The sequence below is a fragment of the Pseudoliparis swirei genome, chromosome 13 (assembly GCF_029220125.1).
Source record: "Pseudoliparis swirei isolate HS2019 ecotype Mariana Trench chromosome 13, NWPU_hadal_v1, whole genome shotgun sequence".
NCBI classification, from domain to species: domain Eukaryota; kingdom Metazoa; phylum Chordata; class Actinopteri; order Perciformes; family Liparidae; genus Pseudoliparis; species Pseudoliparis swirei.
Window position 1 is genome coordinate 19,172,590 of NC_079400.1, and position 19,867 is coordinate 19,192,456.

Below are 19,867 nucleotides of genomic sequence, written 5' to 3' on the forward strand. Positions count from 1 at the left end.
TTGTGCAGCCGAGGAAGCGTCGCAACGTTTCAGACGACGCCGCTACGAAAATGGCAGAAACCGCTCGAGTCGCGCGGAAGCCCAGAGATTAGGTTACACCGGAGCCACGCGCGTGTTAGCGATGACCCTGGTCTGCTAGCGCGAGGGGGAACAACGGGAGAGGATTCGGAAGGAAAAGCGGATTAAAGAGTTGTTTTTTTCTTCCTCCACCTCCACCAACAACACCACCCAAAAAAAAACCCGTCCGGGTTGTGTCTGTCTCCAGCGAGCGGCGACTGCGGGTCGACACTTTTTGGAATTAACCGTTGAGGGGTGAGCTCGACATTTTCTTCTTCTCCTGCTTCCTCCTGTGAAACATGTTATAGGCGTGTTATTGTGAACCGTTTTTTGAGGGGTGGTAACGGACACATTAGTCTCGCGCACGCCACCGTGACGAGGTGTTCCTCCAGTGAATACACGGTTACCGGGACAGGTCTGGCCTAACTGGCAGGAGGCAGCCAGACCGAGCGCGAGCGGCTACACCGGGGCAGCGCTGCGCAGCACTGCTAACCTCCCCAGTGCTACACACACAAACTACACACACGTTAGCACAGCGTCAACTGCGAACCGGGTTGCCAGTTTCGAAAATTGGGCGAAAAAAGCCTCCCAACTGCAACGCCGTGACCTCCAGTCTCTGGTCATCCCCCAAAATCCGCATCGACGCCTTTTTTGTAATACCCCCCCCCCCTTCTTTTTTTAAAGCTAAGGTATCGGCTCGCGCATATTTCCTGCTAATAGATATGTTCTCGCGCATGTCCCCTCGGAAGAAAGGAAGCGCGAGCATCGGCGCGTTCACGCCAGTTTGTTGTGTACCGATCTCTCCGTTAATGCGTTGACCGCTGTGCGCAGATGGGGTGTCGATATTTGGCAACACGCGCGAGGCTGCAGTCTGTTTGTGTGTGTGTGTGTGTGTGTGTGTGTGCGCGCGTGTGTGTGCGCGACGGGAATGGTGTCACATACCTGCGAAAAGGTGAACGTCGAGCAGGTTAATCTAATGTCGCAAGTTAATCTAATGTAAAAGGGTTTTATAATATCTAAAATTACCGGTGATATTTAAAAAAAATCTATTTATTATTACGGATTTATTATTATTATTATTGTTATTTACCATCCGGTTTGACGTAGATGGTCACAGGTTGCAGCTTGTGTGTGTGCTATCTGTCCAACATGTTTCCTCTAGTCTCAGAATGCACTGCACTGTACAATGCTAGCAATTATTGAATTTTTGATTGTTTTAAATAACCCGAGAACAGCAGCCAAAAAGCACAAAGAAATCTGATTACTGCATCAAAACTAAAAATATAAATAGCCTTGAGAGATGACATCGCGAGTCCCGCCATTGATATCCGGAGGTGTTGTGAGTTGGTACTGAGATTTCTGAGGCCTGTGACTTGTGGATGTTAGGTAATGAACATTTTTATAGTTGCCCAATAGTTGAACCACAGTGCCAACAGTAACGGCTTGTTGTGTGCACTGTGTGACTCACAGTTGTGTTACCATAACTTGCTTCTGTAGATATGTTAATTATTTTAAACGACACGCTTCAGTTCATGAGCGAGCGCGAAGACGGTTTCCTCGAGAGATAACGTCGCTCAAATCCTCCCCGATACTTCATGAGTCGTTCTTTTTAATATCTTGTGCAAATATGTGTTTTGTGCATGCACCCGACACAGATGTTCAAACAAGGCTCGCCGTGAAGATTTTGCATGCACGAATCGATGTGTGTAATATTAATTTATTGTGACATTATCATGTTAATTGGTAATATTGGCACAAATAAATGTTTTTTCCGAAGTCCATATCGCTGTCACTTTCAGTTGTGACTGCCGTTGACCCGGTGCAAAAAGCCAATAACGTTGTTCCAAGCTTTATTTATCTTTGTAACTTTTGAAAGTAAAAAAACTACAGCAAGGTGCGGACTACAGTCTCATGGGCGTCAACACAACAGCCGCCGCGTTTGAGACGTGAGAAAGCTTCAGAATCTCTGAAGGTTTGGTCTATTGACGGGATTTAAACCCATATAAAAAAAGATTTAAACCCATATAAAAAAAGATTTAAACCCATATAAAAAAGCCCTCAAGGTCAGTTGTCCTGTTTTATACGAGTAGCACATTAGCTAAAATTGGTCTCCGATTGTTGGAAGGACACGCTTGAATAAAGAGTTCTGCTCGACTATCAGAAGAGACGTGTTGTATCCTCGTGTGCTCTTGTCGTCAGACGCCGTTACTTTGGCTCAATGCGAGCAATTGGAAGATGATTCACAACCCTCCCAAATTGCTAGTGGACTGGATCTCGGGTCAACACCTCGTTGGTAAGGAGTCTGGGCTGTGAAGCGGCTGGATGGGGGACAGACTGACGGTTGCCAGGGAGATAATGATGGAAATCTGGACACGATTGCAGAGACAAATGTGGAGGAACAAAAATGGACGTCTATGTCAGCTGTAGTGGGCGGGCAACTCTTTGCCAAAGCTGAACCCTTTGATGCCGATATATCAAGAAGGATTATCTGTTAATAATAATAATAACACATTTGATTTGGAGGCGCCTTTCAAGTCACCCACGGTCACCTTACAATAAAATAATACAGAATAAAAGATAAAAGCATGTAAGATAGAAACAACATTAAAACAGAACATCAACATAAAAACAAGTCCAACAATCTTGATTAATCAAAACAATCACATCCAGTTTGACCTGTGACCCCCCCCCTGTGGGGAAGGTCACGTGATCGAACAGATAAAGTCTCGTTGTGGGGTCCGTCGTGACAAACCCCACTCGACCGCTCGGCGAGCAGATGTCTCTTTCTGTTGTCACCCTGCTCGTGCCGCTTGCCTCCTCGAGGTCTCCTCGGGTCGACGGTCTGACGTCCGTATCCGGCCACGCGTCCTCCAGCCGCACCGCGGCCCTGATATGCGCTGTTCTGTCTCCAGAATCACGTCCCGCAGCGCACTGAAGCCTCACATCCGTTTAGACATATTCTGCAGTGCTTAAATACGCCTGGTAGAACACGACGGGAGGACTCTCTCTCTCTCCGTCTGTCTCTCTCACTGTCGCTGGGCCTTACTTTTGATTTACCGAGTGACATTTCCCCCCCAAAAAAGAGTTCTAGAAGCTCCTTGCGTTTTTATTTCTGAGAGGTTGACATTTTGTTTTCCGCTGCTGGGTGGATCAGTCTCGAGATTTGACTGAGTCGTATGGAAATAAAGTGACGTGAGGACATTATGTAATCTGGACTAATTTAAATAATCGCCATCATGCAAATCTATTAAAACGCACTCGGAATAGATTTCGCTTTGTTTAGTCCGTGCGTCCTGGTGAAGAGGCGCTAGGCACTGCCGGTTTGGTTCAGGGTCCGGTGAAGGATCTCAGAATACGACTGGTGGGTTCAGGGTCCGGTCAAGGATCTCAGAAGACGACTGGTGGGTTCAGGGTCTGGTCAAGGATCTCAGAATACGACTGGTGTGTTCAGGGTCTGGTCAAGGATCTCAGAATACGACTGGTGGGTTCAGGGTCTGGTCAAGGATCTCAGAATACGACTGGTGGGTTCAGGGTCTGGTCAAGGATCTCAGAAGACGACTGGTGGGTTCAGGGTCTGGTCAAGGATCTCAGAATACGACTGGTGGGTTCAGGGTCTGGTCAAGGATCTCAGAATACGACTGGTGGGTTCAGGGTCTGGTCAAGGATCTCAGAAGGACTGGTGGGTTCAGGTCTGGTCAAGGATCTCAGAAGACGACTGGTGGGTTCAGGGTCTGGTCAAGGATCTCAGAATACGACTGGTGGGTTCAGGGTCTGGTCAAGGATCTCAGAATACGATTGGTGGGTTCAGGGTCTGGTCAAGGATCTCAGAATACGACTGGTGGGTTCAGGGTCCGGTGAAGGATCTCAGAATACGACTGGTGGGTTCAGGGTCTGGTCAAGGATCTCAGAAGACGACTGGTGGGTTCAGGGTCTGGTCAAAGATCTCAGAAGACGACTGGTGGGTTCAGGGTCTGGTCAAGGATCTCAGAATACGACTGGTGGGTTCAGGGTCTGGTCAAGGATCTCAGAATACGACTGGTGGGTTCAGGGTCTGGTCAAAGATCTCAGAAGACGACTGGTGGGTTCAGGGTCTGGTCAAGGATCTCAGAATACGACTGGTGGGTTCAGGGTCCGGTGAAGGATCTCAGAATACGACTGGTGGGTTCAGGGTCTGGTCAAGGATCTCAGAAGACGACTGGTGGGTTCAGGGTCTGGTCAAAGATCTCAGAAGACGACTGGTGGGTTCAGGGTCTGGTCAAGGATCTCAGAATACGACTGGTGGGTTCAGGGTCTGGTCAAGGATCTCAGAAGACGACTGGTGGGTTCAGGGTCCGGTGAAGGATCTCAGAATACGACTGGTGGGTTCAGGGTCTGGTCAAGGATCTCAGAAAACGACTGGTGGGTTCAGGGTCTGGTCAAGGTTCGCAGAATACGACTGGTGGGTTCAGGGTCTGGTCAAGGATCTCAGAATATGACTGGTGGGTTCAGGGTCTGGTCAAGGATCTCAGAATACGACTGGTCGGTTCAGGGTCTGGTCAAAGATCTCAGAAGACGACTGGTGGGTTCAGGGTCTGGTCAAGGATCTCAGAATACGACTGGTGGGTTCAGGGTCTGGTCAAGGATCTCAGAATACGACTGGTGGGTTCAGGGTCTGGTCAAAGATCTCAGAAGACGACTGGTGGGTTCAGGGTCTGGTCAAGGATCTCAGAATACGACTGGTGGGTTCAGGGTCTGGTCAAAGATCTCAGAAGACGACTGGTGGGTTCAGGGTCTGGTCAAGGATCTCAGAAGACGACTGGTTGGTTCAGGGTCTCGATTCTGTGGAAGAAAACGTCTTTTTCTTCTTCCTCTCCATATCTGGCAGTACGTCTCTAGCTGTTGGATAACATAACTCGAGTTCCGGCTCCTCTTGTGAACCTTTCATCCATCTCGCTCAGTCAGCTGCAGGTTGTTGTTGCGGCTGACGGGAGATGATTGAAGGCGTCGGAGCGGAGAGGAGACAAAAGATTAGAAGAAGCAGAAAAGGATAAAGCACAAAGAGACGAGGAGTTGGCACAGGTGGATGCGAGCAGCGTTTGACTTCAGTGCGAGGAGGAGGAGGAAAGCCTCGTAGGCTAAGATATACTGAAAGGGAGGGAGGGGGGAGTCGGTGGTAGTCAGAGAGATCCAGAGGTCGGTGGGGGTCATGGTCCAAGGAACCTACAGCTATCAGCGCCGACCCGACCTCCTCAGCGCGATGCTCCAAATCCTGCTAATGATTCGCCGTCTTCAGACGTGAAACCCAGCCGCCCTGCTGCCTCTGAGCGTCTCGGTCGGCCCGACCTTTTGGGGTCATGCAGTAGTCGTTATAACTGATGAGGCGGAAGTAAGATGACATTCCAGGGGTTTTCCTGGGTCAAAATGGGTCTTCGGTGCTCCCAAAATTTTTTTCCACCATCTATGCATACACATCTGGCTGTTGAGTGAGTGATCAGCAGCTGGCCGCTCTGTCAAGTCGCGCACCTCACAGTTGCGTATTGATCAGACAAGAAGACACTTATCAACTCCAGTGTTCTTCCTGACCACCCGTCACCCTGTAATTTTTGTTTTTCTGATGCAGCAATCTTGTTTACTTTAAAGCAATTACAATTTTCTTTATTCTACTACAGATGGAGTCACAACATTTTATTTTAGCACGGACCATTTTGTTGGTGCAACATTTATCTTCCAAAGTGACGGAACAAGTTTGAGAAACTGTGTCGTTAAAAACTTTTTTTTGCCAATATGGAAGCGTGCATAGAAAATAAAATGAGGAATTTGGTAAATCCATTTTTCAAGCCGCGCGGATGTGTTGAAATCCAAAGGTGGATTGGCGGCGGGGAAGAAACGCCGATGTCTCCTTCCCTTTCCAAACGCCAACGTCTCCTTCCCTCTCTGCAGGTCTTGAGAGGACAGCCCCACTTGCACGCCCAGTCATAGCGTTCGTCCAAGGCTTCACCATGAACCGGAACAAGCGCGAGAAGGAGTACTACAGCATCGATGTGGGCGATTCGACTTTTATGGTTTTGAAGCGCTACCAGAACCTCAGACCCATCGGATCCGGCGCCCAGGGAATCGTCTGGTAAGTCGAAGAGAAACAAAATAAAAATTCTGAATGTTTTTTTGTTGTTGTTTATGTTAAAAATCGCTTGACAAAAGAAATCGTGCTCGATTTTCTGTTTTCAACTGCATTTCATGGTCTTCATCAGATTTTGTCCATCTGCCTTTTTTCTTATGGACTTGTCTCTGAGGTTGTTTTTTTTTGCCTTCATTTCTTCACCTCCAGTTCAGCGTACGATCACAACTTTGAGAGGAACGTCGCCATCAAGAAGCTGAGCCGGCCGTTCCAGAATCAAACCCACGCCAAGCGGGCCTACAGGGAGCTGGTGCTCATGAAATGTGTCAACCACAAGAACGTAAGAGCTCCAGTTTCTGTAATCGTTGGCATGTTTTTGAATGGATGAGCTGTGTTGTTTTTCGGGTTCCTATGGATACAAGCTCACATCTGGGTTGCCATTTGTTCGTCTCCCCTTCCTGATTTGCAGATTAATAACCGTTTTATTTTCCTTGTTGTTTTTTTCCCCGACAGATAATCGGCCTATTAAATGTATTCACGCCCCAGAAGACACTGGAAGAATTCCAAGACGTGTGAGTACAACTGGGCCCGACTCCTCGTACCTGGCTAACATAATTAGCTGGAGAGTTTTCAGGATAAGATTACCATAAATCTGGCTTTTCGGTTCCACGAAGCAAGTTTGGCAAAATACATCAAAAAATGTGAATCAGTCTTTGACAATAGGGGTCATGGACCCCACAATGCCTCCTGCAGCCTAAATAAGTACTGTAGAATACTCATGTAGTGTAGAGAATTATTATTATTACGGTGGACTCATGAGAAGAATAGAGAATCTCACAATATTTCTTTTCACTGCTTCTCTTGATTGAATTTCTGATTATGAATAATACATCCATCCATACTGATCACATATTCAAACTCCTAGTTCTATATGGTCATCTCCACATACATGTGTATATACACATATATATAGTACATGATACATAAACACATACAGTATATATATATCCTCATAAGTATCTATTAATTCGTATCAATAAGAATAATCTGTGGGCTTGTTTTTATCTCCTTATACTGAAAGAGTTGAGATGGTTATTTTAGATCTCATTGGGTGATGCATGTCATTAAGCTGCAGGCACATTTAACGAAATCTAATCGGACGCATTCACATTAAAAACCGTTGCGAGTAGATTCCACGAAAGTCGACGCAAAGACGAATGGATGCGAGTAAAGCAGATTTTCATCCAGGCGTCGTCGGTAAAAGTCGCGTGAGGTGATGTTATGTGTACATATCTTGATGTTATGAACCCAAACACGAGGGCGTTTGATGTTTGTGGGATTTCTAAGTACAAAGCAGAAACTGGTTATTTCTTCCATGGTGGAAAGTATAACTGTTTCCACGGAGATAAGCCACGCCCCCTCTCCAGCTTGAATAATGAATTGAATAAACCACAAATAGGCGTTGAGAATATTCATATGAGCGCAGCATTGCACATCTGACTTGTCTGATGCGCGCCGTGCTTCCTGTCCAGCCCTCACAGCGGTGTTAGATGTTCGTGATTATGGTCTGGAGTTCCTCACCATCACCTCCTGCTCGTCAGCGGAGAGGAAAGAGGCTCTTCCCTCGAGTTCATTTGACTTTGTGCCTTTAGAAAATCACGGTTTTCGGTGATCGACGCCGGTCTGGTTCAGATTAAGGAGATAGTTTGAGGGCGGATCGGCCTTTGAGAAACAGAGTTAGCCTGACTTCAATCGTCGGGTTAATTTAAGCTGGATAACAGGACATCTGATGGACTGAGTTGAACCTCGTATGAGGAACCGGGCCCTGAGATCTGAGTGTTTGTCAAGTCGGTACAGGATGAGGCGTTCTGCGGGCCTAGAATACCTTTGTTCTTTTAGGAGCTCGTGTAGCTGAGCGGGATCTCTGGTCCGGTGGTATCTGTTAGCCACTAGAAGCACGCCGGGCAGCAGAGATGGTTTAATGTGTCAAACTCTTCCTACTCACGGGGGAATAACAGGTGTTTTATCTTAAAATAACTAAATATTCACACAAAGAAATGAATATGTTCATGATTGATATCATCCTCTAGAAGCATACACACACACACACACACACACACACATACACATACACATACACACACACACAGAATGCATCCTTGTGATACACACACACACACACGCATGCAGCGCTGTGTGTGCCTGATTGGAGCTCAGAAGGAAGCTGGGTAAATGGTAGCCGGAGGGCTTCCTGACTGCGTACTTGAATCCCCGACGACCTCGCAGTGCATTACACAAAATGTACAGTGTGCAAAATATTTTGTCCATTTTGGGTTTCCGAGGACGCGGAAGTCGTGCTTCGTTTGGTGCAGAGCAGCACGCTCCGTCACTGAGATGTTTCTGAGAATAAGAATCTGTCTGAAGGTCCTTCCTGTCTGAAGGAGGGATGGAGGATCTCACAGCTGCGTCATCGCAGCCTCAGGAGACGTTACTGTCACCTCCGAAATGTCACGGGGAAGGAAATAAGAGTTTGAAGTGTAGCTCTGTGCTTCTGCCTGTGTGTGTGTGTGGGATTGCTTCACCCTCTGCGGTTTCCCTTCCCAGGTATCTAGTGATGGAGCTGATGGATGCCAACCTGTGCCAGGTGATTCAGATGGAGCTGGACCACGAGAGGCTGTCCTACCTGCTCTACCAGATGCTGTGCGGAATCAAACACCTGCACGCCGCCGGCATCATCCACCGGGTGAGTGCACGCCGGTGACACCGCCGCAAATATGCACGGGTTCCGGGGGAATCGCAGCGTCACAGACGACCTACGACCTCAAAGGGAACTCACACCACACAGATACACACACAGATACACACACACCGTGAAGCCCCGGCGGCCACACACAAAGGATCCCTCTTGCACACACACACACACACACACACACACACACTTGCGGCGCTCTGTCAATCACCCTCAGTGAAAGACGCAGCAGTCGAGTGGCAGAGCTCCTCCTGCACCGCCACGCACGGCCTGGTGGAGGTGAACGAGTCGTGGATCGCCCCGAGACTCAAATCTCTGGTCCTCCTGGGCTTCACGAGAGGCTCAGAGTCCTCGGGTCTCACTGCCTCCAGTCAACCGTAAACTGTCATGGCTGGAATATTTGTTTTGGCAGTCGTCAAGAAGTTATACCGGCGAGCGTTCGGGTTTTATTTACATGACATCACATGTCATTTAGCAGACGCTTTTATCCAAAGCGACTTACAATAAGTGAATCAACCAAGAGTGCAAACTAAGAACATTCATGACGAGCGCGTCTCTTCAGTCGCCCTCAGAACAGAGAACACGAGAACGTCGAGTCTCTTTTCACTCATGCGGTCCATCTCAAAAGGTTCAGAGACATTCACCGCATGGGGTCGTGACCTCAACTCTGATTACGGTTCAACATGGACGCCATTATATTAACGCTCTCTCTCGCTCTTTTGCTCTCTCCAACGCTCTCTCTCTATCTGTGTCTCTCTATCGCTCTGTCTCTCTCTCTATCTGTGTCTCTCTCTCTATCGCTCTGTCTCTCTCTCTCTATCTGTGTCTCTCTATCGCTCTGTCTCTCTCTATCTGTGTCTCTCTCTCTATTGCTCTGTCTCTCTCTCTATCTGTGTCTCTATCGCTCTGTCTCTCTCTATCTGTGTCTCTCTCTCTATTGCTCTGTCTCTCTCTCTATCTGTGTCTCTCTCTCGCTCTGTCTCTCTCTCTCTATCTGTGTCTCTATCGCTCTGTCTCTCTCTCTCTATCTGTGTCTCTCTCTCTATCGCTCTGTCTCTCTCTCTCTATCTGTGTCTCTATCGCTCTGTCTCTCTCTATCTGTGTCTCTCTATCGCTCTGTGTCTCTCTATCGCTATGTCTCTCTCTCTGTGTCTCTCTATCGCTCTTTCCCTCTCGCTCTCTGTCTCTGTATCTCTCTCTCTCTCTTTGTGTCTCTCTCTCTCCATCTGTGTCTCTATCTGTCTCTCTGTCGCTCTCTCTCGATCTGTGTCTCTCTCTCTATCTGTGTCTCTATCGCTCTGTCTCTCTCTCGATCTGTGTCTCTCTCTCTATCGCTCTGTCTCTCTCTCGATCTGTGTCTCTCTCTCTATCTGTGTCTCTATCACTCTGTCTCTCTCTCGATCTGTGTCTCTCTCTCTATCTGTGTCTCTATCGCTCTGTCTCTCTCTCGATCTGTGTCTCTCTCTCTATCGCTCTGTCTCTCTCTCTCTATCTGTGTCTCTATCGCTATGTCTCTCTCTCTCTATCTGTGTCTCTCTATCGCTCTTTCCCTCTCTCTCTCTGTCTCTGTATCTCTCTCTCTCTTTGTGTCTCTCTCTCTCCATCTGTGTCTCTATCTGTCTCTCTCTCTATCTGTGTCTCTGTCTCTATCGCTCTGTCTCCGTCGCTCTCGCTCTGTCGCTCTCTTTCTATCTGTGTCTGTCTCTCTAACTGTCTTTCTTTCCCTCTGTCTCTATCTCTTTCCCTCTCTCTCTGTGTCTCTCTGTCTCTCTCTCTCTTTGTGTCTCTCTCTCTCTCCATCTGTGTCTCTATCTGTCTCTCTCTGTCTCTCTCTCTCTCGCTCGCTTTCTCTCACACTCTCTCTCTCTCTCGCCCGTACAGGACCTGAAGCCCAGCAACATCGTGGTGAAGTCGGACTGCACCCTGAAGATCCTGGACTTCGGCCTGGCCCGGACGGCCGCCACCGGCCTCCTGATGACGCCCTACGTGGTCACGCGGTACTACCGCGCCCCCGAGGTCATCCTGGGCATGGGCTACCAGGCCAACGGTGAGTGAGCGGCGGGAAGCGGCTTCTCAGCTGTGGCGGTCAGTGAGGAGCCGCTGCTGCTGCATGGCCTTTCCCCCTCTGGGACGTCACACACACACACACTCACAAAGTAAAGGTCTCACTCTGGGGGGGAGGGGCATGCTGGGCATCGGTGCCTCGTGGGGAACTTCCTGTCCCAGCGGGCTTTAAGTATGCGTTATGTTTTATTCAGAGGTTGCCTGTCTTGGCGTTTGAATGAACGGGCTTCTGTGCACGCGTCAGCAATTTCACGGGATATCTCAGTTTTATGCGAGACTCTTAAAGTGTCGTTTTAACATTTTTGAGGCGCCACTCTCCTGTATCTCGTTTGTTGGAGGTGAAGCTAGAACCAGGAGACGGTTATTTAAGCCCAGCTCAGTCCAAAGATAACACACACACACACTCCAGGACAGTTGACGTGCATTAGTGGAGCCCTGCTGCCAGACTTTGTGCTAAGCTAAGCTAACTGCCTCCTGTGTCTAGCTTCCTGTGGTGCCAACCTAAAAAAAAAGTGTATTTCCCGAAAATATTTAAACGTAGTCGTGATGGAGACGTGACTGCAGCAGTCCAGCGAATAGTTTGATGCATAACAAGTCAGTTCAGCAAAAAAATAATGTTTGCGTGGAGATTTAAAAACAACTGTTCTTTTCTTTTTGTAGAGGTGGGGATGCGTAACAATATAATGCTCCCGTTATAACACATCTCTTGTTAATACCGTCTCATCCTCTCCTTTCTTGCTGACCTGTTGCATTCTTTTGCTTAATCTCTTTCCCTCCTTTTTTTATTATTTTTTTTTTATGCTGCGCATACGTAGTGGATATTTGGGCTGTGGGCTGCATTATGGCAGAAATGGTTCGCCACAAAATCCTTTTTCCGGGAAGGGATTGTATCCTTGAGCTGCTCTGCAGCGGTGTCTCAGCTTTTCCTTAAGGACCCCCAAAAAACGTTTCGTCTCAGATTTGCCCGACTTGTCTTCTCGCAGATCAAAGAGCTCCCACGACTTCTTCCTCAGTCATCTTCCTCAGCGCTGTTGCTTTGAGCATTCCCATAAAACAAACTAAAGCTGAAATGTAATTGAGTCACTGAGGTAAATTCGTACTTTTTCGCTCCACAACATGAATCGTTTTGTTGTTGTTTGTTGAGTCATGAAAAAAAGGATTATTTTTGTCGCGTCTAAATGAATCGTTGAGAAGACTCTAGTTTGAAGACGAGAAAGTTGCAGCGAGGATGCCGAGGAGAATTCGGCTTTTCTTTGATAAGTTCTTCAGACACTTGAAAAAAATGACGATCGCGATGAGTCGACCGAGGTTTGAAGAGGGCATGAGACTCCATCTTTGTGTTTGTCACGTATCACACACATCACCTGGCACCATGTTTTAATTTCCCCCTTTGTTCTTTTGATTATTATTATGATTATTATTATTGTTGTTTTTATTATTATGATCATTATTGTTGTTTTTTAAATTTATTATTATTATTGTTTTTATTTATTATAATTATTATAATAATTATTGTTGTTGTTTTTTAAATTATTTTTATTATTACGATTATTGTTGTTTTTATGATTATTATTTTAAATATTATTATTATTGTTGTTGTTGTTGTTTGTTCCAGTCCTGCATGCTCAAGAGGTGGTTTGTCATTTCATTTTTCCAGTGGATGTCTGGTCTGTTGGCTGCATCATGGCTGAAATGGTCCGGGGCAGTGTGCTGTTCCCAGGCACTGACCGTATCCTTACATCCCAAAACCCCCACAATGCATCACTCCCCCCTTCATCCTTTGTGTCTTGACGCCTCGTTTCATATCTCGTCGCACGGCGAGTCATCGTGCACCATGTTGGCGTTCAGGAATACACACTATATTTATTTATTCATGTTATTGATGGACATTAATGAAGTGGTTTCAAAGCGTGTAGAAATGCCGTTGTGTGGTTTTTATTATCTTAATATTTAGGTCGCAAAAACATTACTTTGCATTAAGAAGCCAATAGTCGCTTTAAAATTCGAATATACCGGTTGACGTTGGTTAATATAGCGTTAGAGAGAGAAGCTAAACAATAAGAAAACAAGCATCTATTATAGTCTGTAGACTTTAACCAAATAATGTGACAAAAAAACTGATAATGTATGAATATATTCTTCTTAATTTATTATATGCTTGAACTGAGGACTTTAAATTATTTCACTGATGTTTCTTCTTATATTTCTGGGGATTATAAACAAAAGTTAGTAAAAACAGTTTATTTTAAAACCCGCGTAAGAAACGGTAGTCGGCTAACGCCGCCGCCGCCGATATCATCAGCTCATCGGGCCCGTGTGTCTTTTGCCGCCATCTTTTATCTGCGTCGGGGGGTTGAGTGTCGCTCGAGGGCACGTCGGCACGTCTAGCAGGGCCGGGGAATCGAACCACCGATCCTCCTCTTGAAGGACGGAGCCACAGTGTTAAAGAAGAGGTGAACAAGGTGTGTGTGTGTGTGTGTGTGTGTGTCTCTGTTGATGGAGCCCTTCCACCAGCCCTCTGTGTACAAGCTGTTCAGGAGTATTTTAGGAGCGTCGTCTCCCAGAGACGCAGCGCTCCACATGTCACCCTCTAAATTATTCAAGAGTTGAAGTCTCAAAAAGCACCGGCCGTCTCTACGGTGGTCTCTACGGTGGTCTCTGCTGTGGTCTCTAAGGTGGTCTCTATGGTGGTCTCCGCTGTGGTCTCTACGGTGGTCTCTACGGTGGTCTCTAAGGTGGTCTCTACGGCCATCCCTACGGTGGTCTCCGCTGTGGTCTCTAAGATGGTCTCTATGGTGGTCTCTACGGTGGTCTCTGGTGGTCTCCACTGTGGTTTCTGCGATAGTCTCTACGGTGGTCTCTACGATGGTCTCCGCTGTGGTCTCTACTATAGTCTCTACGGTGGTCTCTACGATGGTCTCTACGGTGGTCTCTACGGTGGTCTCTGTCCCCCGGTGGTTTTCTCCCTTAACTACTGGAACCTGAACCAGACATCGACCAGTGGAACAAGGTGATCGAGCAGCTGGGAACGCCGTCCCTGGAGTTCCTGATGAAGCTCAACCAATCGGTGAGGACCTACGTGGAGAACCGGCCGCGCTACGCCGGCTACAGCTTCGAGAAGCTCTTCCCCGACGTCCTGTTCCCCGCCGACTCCGAGAACAACAAGCTGAAAGGTACCGCGTAGTACCTCGTCCAGCCTGAAGGGGGAACCGTGTGTTGAATATATAAATAGTGTGAATGATGAATCATGTTTTCCAGTTTTACTCATTTAGACCTCTTTGTTGATGTAGAATTCATCATGGGGGACTTTTATAATGACTGCTTCTTTTTTTTAATTGAAGGATTAATATAATAATTCCCTGGTGACCAAAATGTGAACTCTCCCTCTGTGTAGAATCAGTTATACATGTTCAGGGCCTGCCTTTTTTTATTTTATTAAGCATTTATAATTACGAGAGCGGTTCCACTTGGTGAACTGCGAAGGAGGAACTCACCTCCGTTGTGCAGCGTTCGCACGCTCATGGAAACATCATGGAATTTTAAAAATGTTTATTCCCAGGCCTGGAAAAATCCTTCAAAAAAGTTACATTTCCAAAGTTTTGGAAAAGTCCTGGAAATGTCTTCATTTACTCGTTTGAAATAATTAAGATGTTTTTTAAAAGAAAGAGGCCACAATTTTTTTTCCCGTGCTGCCAGTGAACGCACCTTAACTGAAAGGTTCGGAAGCCATAGCAACAGTAGCTCACGGATAATCCACGATCGTGTTGTACAGCGAGAGTTCACAAAATGTTCGGTCCTGGAAATCCATCGGTCGCGTGTGTGAACCCTGGATGTGTCTCCGTGGAGATCGTTAATTTATGCCCCCTCGTTAATTTAAAGAGACAGTAACGTGCAACAACGGCGTGTTTTCCCCTGAAGTCGTGAACTAGTCGGCTGAAGCTTTAAAGTTGACGCTTTTCTCTCTCTTTTTGATTCCTCTCTAGCGAGCCAGGCCCGAGACCTGCTCTGCAAGATGCTGGTGATAGACGCGTCGAAGCGGATCTCCGTGGACGAGGCTCTGAAGCACCCCTACATCAACGTGTGGTACGACCCGACCGAAGTGGAGGCGGTGAGTACTCGAGAATACTTTAAAAAGGTATTTTTATATTGGTTTTTTTTACAGGACAAAACCAAAAGGACTACATTGGGGCCTGAACATCATTATACCGGAGTGTGGTGTTCAGGGTTTGTGGATAACCTGGAAAAGTCATGACATTTTTAAAAAATGGTTATTTTCAGGCCTGAAAAAGTCCTTGAAAGAAAAATACCCAGAGTTTTGGAAAAGTCATGGAAATGTGTTATATTCACATGTTCATTTACGCTGAGTTTTAAATAATTCATATCCTTTTAATAGAATGACGCTCTAAATATAAACCGGCATACGCTCTTTCATCCTCATTTTTCCGCGCTGCAAGTGAACGCACCGTAACTGAAAAAACATGAATGTTTATTCTTTTCATCAAACTATTGTCTCTCATTCATTTGAGTCATTTAAGGTTATTTACTGTATGCTTTGGAATTCTCATTGTAGTTTAAATTACACATTTTCTCACTTTTTCGCGTCTGCACCGAGATTTAAAAAAACATGTTGGTCATGGAAATTTGGTTTAAAGTCGGGGAAATCCAAAATGGTTATGAACCTGTGTGCCGCTCTTCATTTTAGAATTAGAATATATTTATAATAATAATAATAACATTCAATTTTATATAGCGCTTCTCTAAATACCCAAAGTCGCTTTACAGAAATAATATCTTGTTTTTATTAATTTTTTCAGCCGCCGCCCGCGATCACAGACAAGCAGCTGGATGAGAGAGAGCACACGGTGGACGAGTGGAAAGGTAGAGGAACGACGCTGACGCATGTTTTCCTCTGATAGTCTGAATTAAAACTATTATAAATGTACAAATCTCTGCTGCACGTCGGAGTTATGAACCCAAAAGTCTGAATTGGTCTTCAGCTGTTAAGAAGTCGATGGAAGGTCAGGGGTCAAAGTTGATCCGGACTGTCGTCTTGTTGCAGAACTGATATACAAAGAAGTGTTCGACTGCGATGAGAGGACGAAGAACGGCGTCGTCAGGGGACCGCCGGCCTCCATCGGTGAGTGGAGCTCCTCGTGCGTTTGTGCGTGCGCGTGCGTGTGTGTGTGTGTGTGCGCGCGCACATTTAGAGTCGGGCGTCTTGAGTTGTTCTTTCAGTCGGCTGACCACACGCCTCCTTCTCCGTCTCACAGCACAGGTGCAGCAGTGAGCAGCAGCACGCGTCCACCGACCCGGCCCCCCTGACTGCGGCCTGGATGACGAGCATCTCCACCTCCTCGTGGTCCCATCCTGGTCTCATCTAAGACCAATCCACTGGCTCCGCCCCCTTCCCCCTCCTCTTGGTCCCATCCTGGTCTTACCTGAGACCAATCCACTGGCTCTGGCTCCGCCCCCCCCCCCTCCCTCTCTGTGCTTGTCTTCAGTAGTGTAGCGGTTAGCCAGCTAGCTGTTTGAAAAATATTTTTATTTCTGAAAGGACAGATTATTTCTTTTTTTCCTTTTTTTACAGTCCTTTAATTTGTCTTTTTTATTAGAATTTATTTTTCTTCCTTTGAGTCCCAGCTGTAATTTATTTGTGGCATTTTCTTAATTTTTTTTCTTCAGAAACCTAAGATGACGACGAGAGGATTTTTTTTTAATTTAATTTTTTTTAATGATTTCACTACGTTCCGGTTTTTATTAAACCGACGTTGAGGAAATTGAAAGAAATATATCTTGTAAAATGTTTAGCGTGATCTTTTTATTTTTATTTTTTACAACCTGCCACGTCGATTTGAGTTTGTACAGATTTTACGGTCGACGTGGATTTACCTTCGATACGAGTTTGCAGTGAGGCGTTGAAACACAACACGTAGTTATCATCATGCAGATTTTATTTCAAATGCATATGACATAGAACTGAGATCGTAAGAAAATGTATTTCCCGAGTCACGACTACTTCCTCCTAACATTTAACGAAAGCTTTATCATTTTACTCCTTCACAGAAAATGACTCACTCGTATATGATTACATTGTTTTTGACTTTCAGTATTGATGATGGAAAAGTCTACGTTTTTAAAAGTGCTTCTTCTAGTCTGAGACATTTAGGAAGCGGAGCGGCGGCGGTCTGGATGCTCGCCGCTCCTTCACGGTGTTTTTTTGGCGTGCTTTTGGGAAGTTTATCGAGACGGAAAAGATGAGAGAGAGAGAGAGATATGAGGAGGTTGTGTATGTAGAATGTGCTTCAGGTGGAGTAGGGAACCGTGATGTCGAGAGAGGGCGAGTGGATGTTGGAGGCGGAGCTTCAAGATCCTGCTGTTGGTAATGTGCTTTTTCTTTAAAAACTTTGAGAAGGGATTTTTTTGGCCTGCAATTTGTGGAGAGAAATTAAACTAAAAAACGGATTCATTCTCGCGTTATGCAATAATAATAATATTCGTGCCCGTTTTGAGCGTCTGTCTTTTTTTTGTAGTTTTGTTTTGAGCGTCGACGGAAAGGAAAAGTGCCTGCTGAGCGTTTTCATTCGATGTCGGTTAACAGCGGTGGTCTCAAGTGATAACGCGTGAGGTGGGGGGGGGGGGGGGGGGGTGTAGTTCTCACAAATGTATTGTATATTTTTCTACTGGTTTTCGGAGTCGGACTTCAGCGTCCTGCGGGGTGAGGAGGAGGAGGAGGCGGAGGCGGTTCTATCAAGGTGCTTCATCAAAGTAATAAGAAGTGTTTCCGTTTGTTTCGTGGCGTCGTGGTCGAGCTTTTCTTTGAGGACTAATTTAATGTGATGATTGTAAGAGCGATGAAAATAAACAGGGTGTTTTTTATTATTATTATTATTCTTTTTTTTACTCCACTACCGGATCAAACTGAGCGAAGGGAAACGCTGCGTCTACGTCAGTATTTGGATCTGCAAATCAATGTTCTTTTATTTAGTTTTTTATAAAGATCGTGAATTGGTAAATTAATAAAAACCGAGGGGCCCCGATGGCGTTTTAAACTTCCCATGCGGCAGTTGTGTTTCGCTTTAAATGTTCGCATCACGAAGCGTGAACACGTCTTTAATAACGCTCTCAATTACTGTAGAGCACGACGCGCCTCCTCTTTGTCCAGGTGTGTGTGTGTGTTTAATGGGGTTGCACCATACAAACTTAAGGATATCTTATATATATATATATTATATAAAATATATTTATTTATTATATATTTAATATAAAATGTATATTATATATATATGTATATATTATATTTAATTTGATATAAAATATATATTTTATTCTCGATTATATATATATATTATATATACATTTATTTTATATATATAATATATATATTGTATATTATATAATATATGTATATATTGTATATTATATAAAATATATACATATACAATATATATATTTATTTAAAATATATATGATGTACGTGAGCCTCAGAATTAATGACATACCTAGATAATACACGACTGAAATTGATTTGGTCGTTCAGTTGAACATTATTGGCACGTTTTGTAATTTGGTGTCATTGTTTTTGTTAACGTTGAATAAATTAGCAGTTATTTAGCACTCAATATTTAACTTTTTCTTTGCCAGATGTAGTTTATGTGGTGCAACCCATTTAAACGTCGTGATGTCGCGTCTCCTCGGAGCTCCTCTGGCCTTCAGGCCCCAGAATTAGAAAAAGTGAAGGTTTCATTTTGGTTCAGCACTGACTTCAAGTAATTGTTAGATTACAACACAAACAACATAAACAACCCCTTAAACAGCGTCACATCTGTAGGAAACTTGCTTTAATAATCCATTTAAAAAGACCTTCCGTTGACGAAAGTGCTCTTAATTTCTCAATTGGACTATTTTAGGTTGTTGCTTTTCTTCTTCTTTAAATATAATTACCGCATCTCTCCAAAACGCTGTAATTGTGATTTAAAGTGGGCTTTGATGAACTACCTTACGCTGAACTTCTGCCAGTTCTTTTCGTTTGACTTCCGTCGCTGTGGAGGACGTGTGAATAACAGATTCCGTTATTTATTTATTTTGAACGTGTACTATTTGTCGGTTTCAACAGACTTCTAGTTTTGTACATTATGTATACTTCACCTGGAAGTAAGAGAATTGTTATATGTATTTTGTTGTTTTTGAAGTGGGGGGGTAGGGAGGGTTTTATTACATTTTTATTTTTATTTTTTAAACTAAATGTGCAATACCTTCAGCAAACTGTGCTAGTGTGTGTGTGTGTGTGTGTGTGTGTGTGTTAGCTGTCTCCTGAAGGTAAACAAAATGTTTGGTACTGTCGATCCATGTTTTCCTTTCCTTTATTTTTATGAATAAGATTCATTTTTAGTTCTGTGGCTCGTTTATCGTCATGTTGCGTAATCGCTGAGGTTTCTTTTTTTGACGGATGTGTTATAGGGACGAATAATGTTAATAAAACACGTAAAGAAGATACAATAAATCATTTATATATGTACGGCGCCGGGTTTTTTTGGTTACGTTTTGCTCGTGAATCCAGTCCATGCAAAGTAGTTTTTAAGAATTCCTGGATCTGCACGTCTCCCCCCCCCCCCAAAAAAAAACAACGCAACCAACGAAGAAGTGCACGGTTTTAGAATTCATGCACTCGGATGATGTCACTGGGATCGGATGATGTCACCTCTAAAGAGAAACACGGAAAATAATCATGTACTGCAAATAAAAAGAAAAAAAATACACTTTGATCTCTGGTGGGATGAGTTTTTCTTTTCTGATGTAGCAGGTGACAGTTATGAATATATATGGATGGATGATTGGTTATTATCCGGGGACCATTTGATTCGATTTTGGGATCAATCGGGTCAAAGGTCAAGGTCGTGAAAAGG

The 19,867-nt window shown here is 45.0% G+C and overlaps 1 protein-coding gene across 1 annotated transcript; it reads left to right on the forward strand.

Moving 5' to 3' along the window:
- mapk8b (mitogen-activated protein kinase 8b) lies at positions 1-19,726 on the forward strand. The gene is made up of 12 exons (XM_056429469.1): positions 1-312; positions 5,977-6,157; positions 6,362-6,491; positions 6,665-6,723; positions 8,756-8,894; positions 10,782-10,947; positions 12,622-12,693; positions 13,955-14,137; positions 14,948-15,072; positions 15,779-15,842; positions 16,024-16,101; positions 16,235-19,726. Exons 2-12 carry the CDS (start codon positions 6,036-6,038, stop codon positions 16,249-16,251), a joined length of 1,155 nt encoding a protein of 384 aa, XP_056285444.1. The 5' UTR covers positions 1-312; positions 5,977-6,035; the 3' UTR covers positions 16,252-19,726.
- Positions 19,727-19,867: the final 141 nt, after the last annotated feature.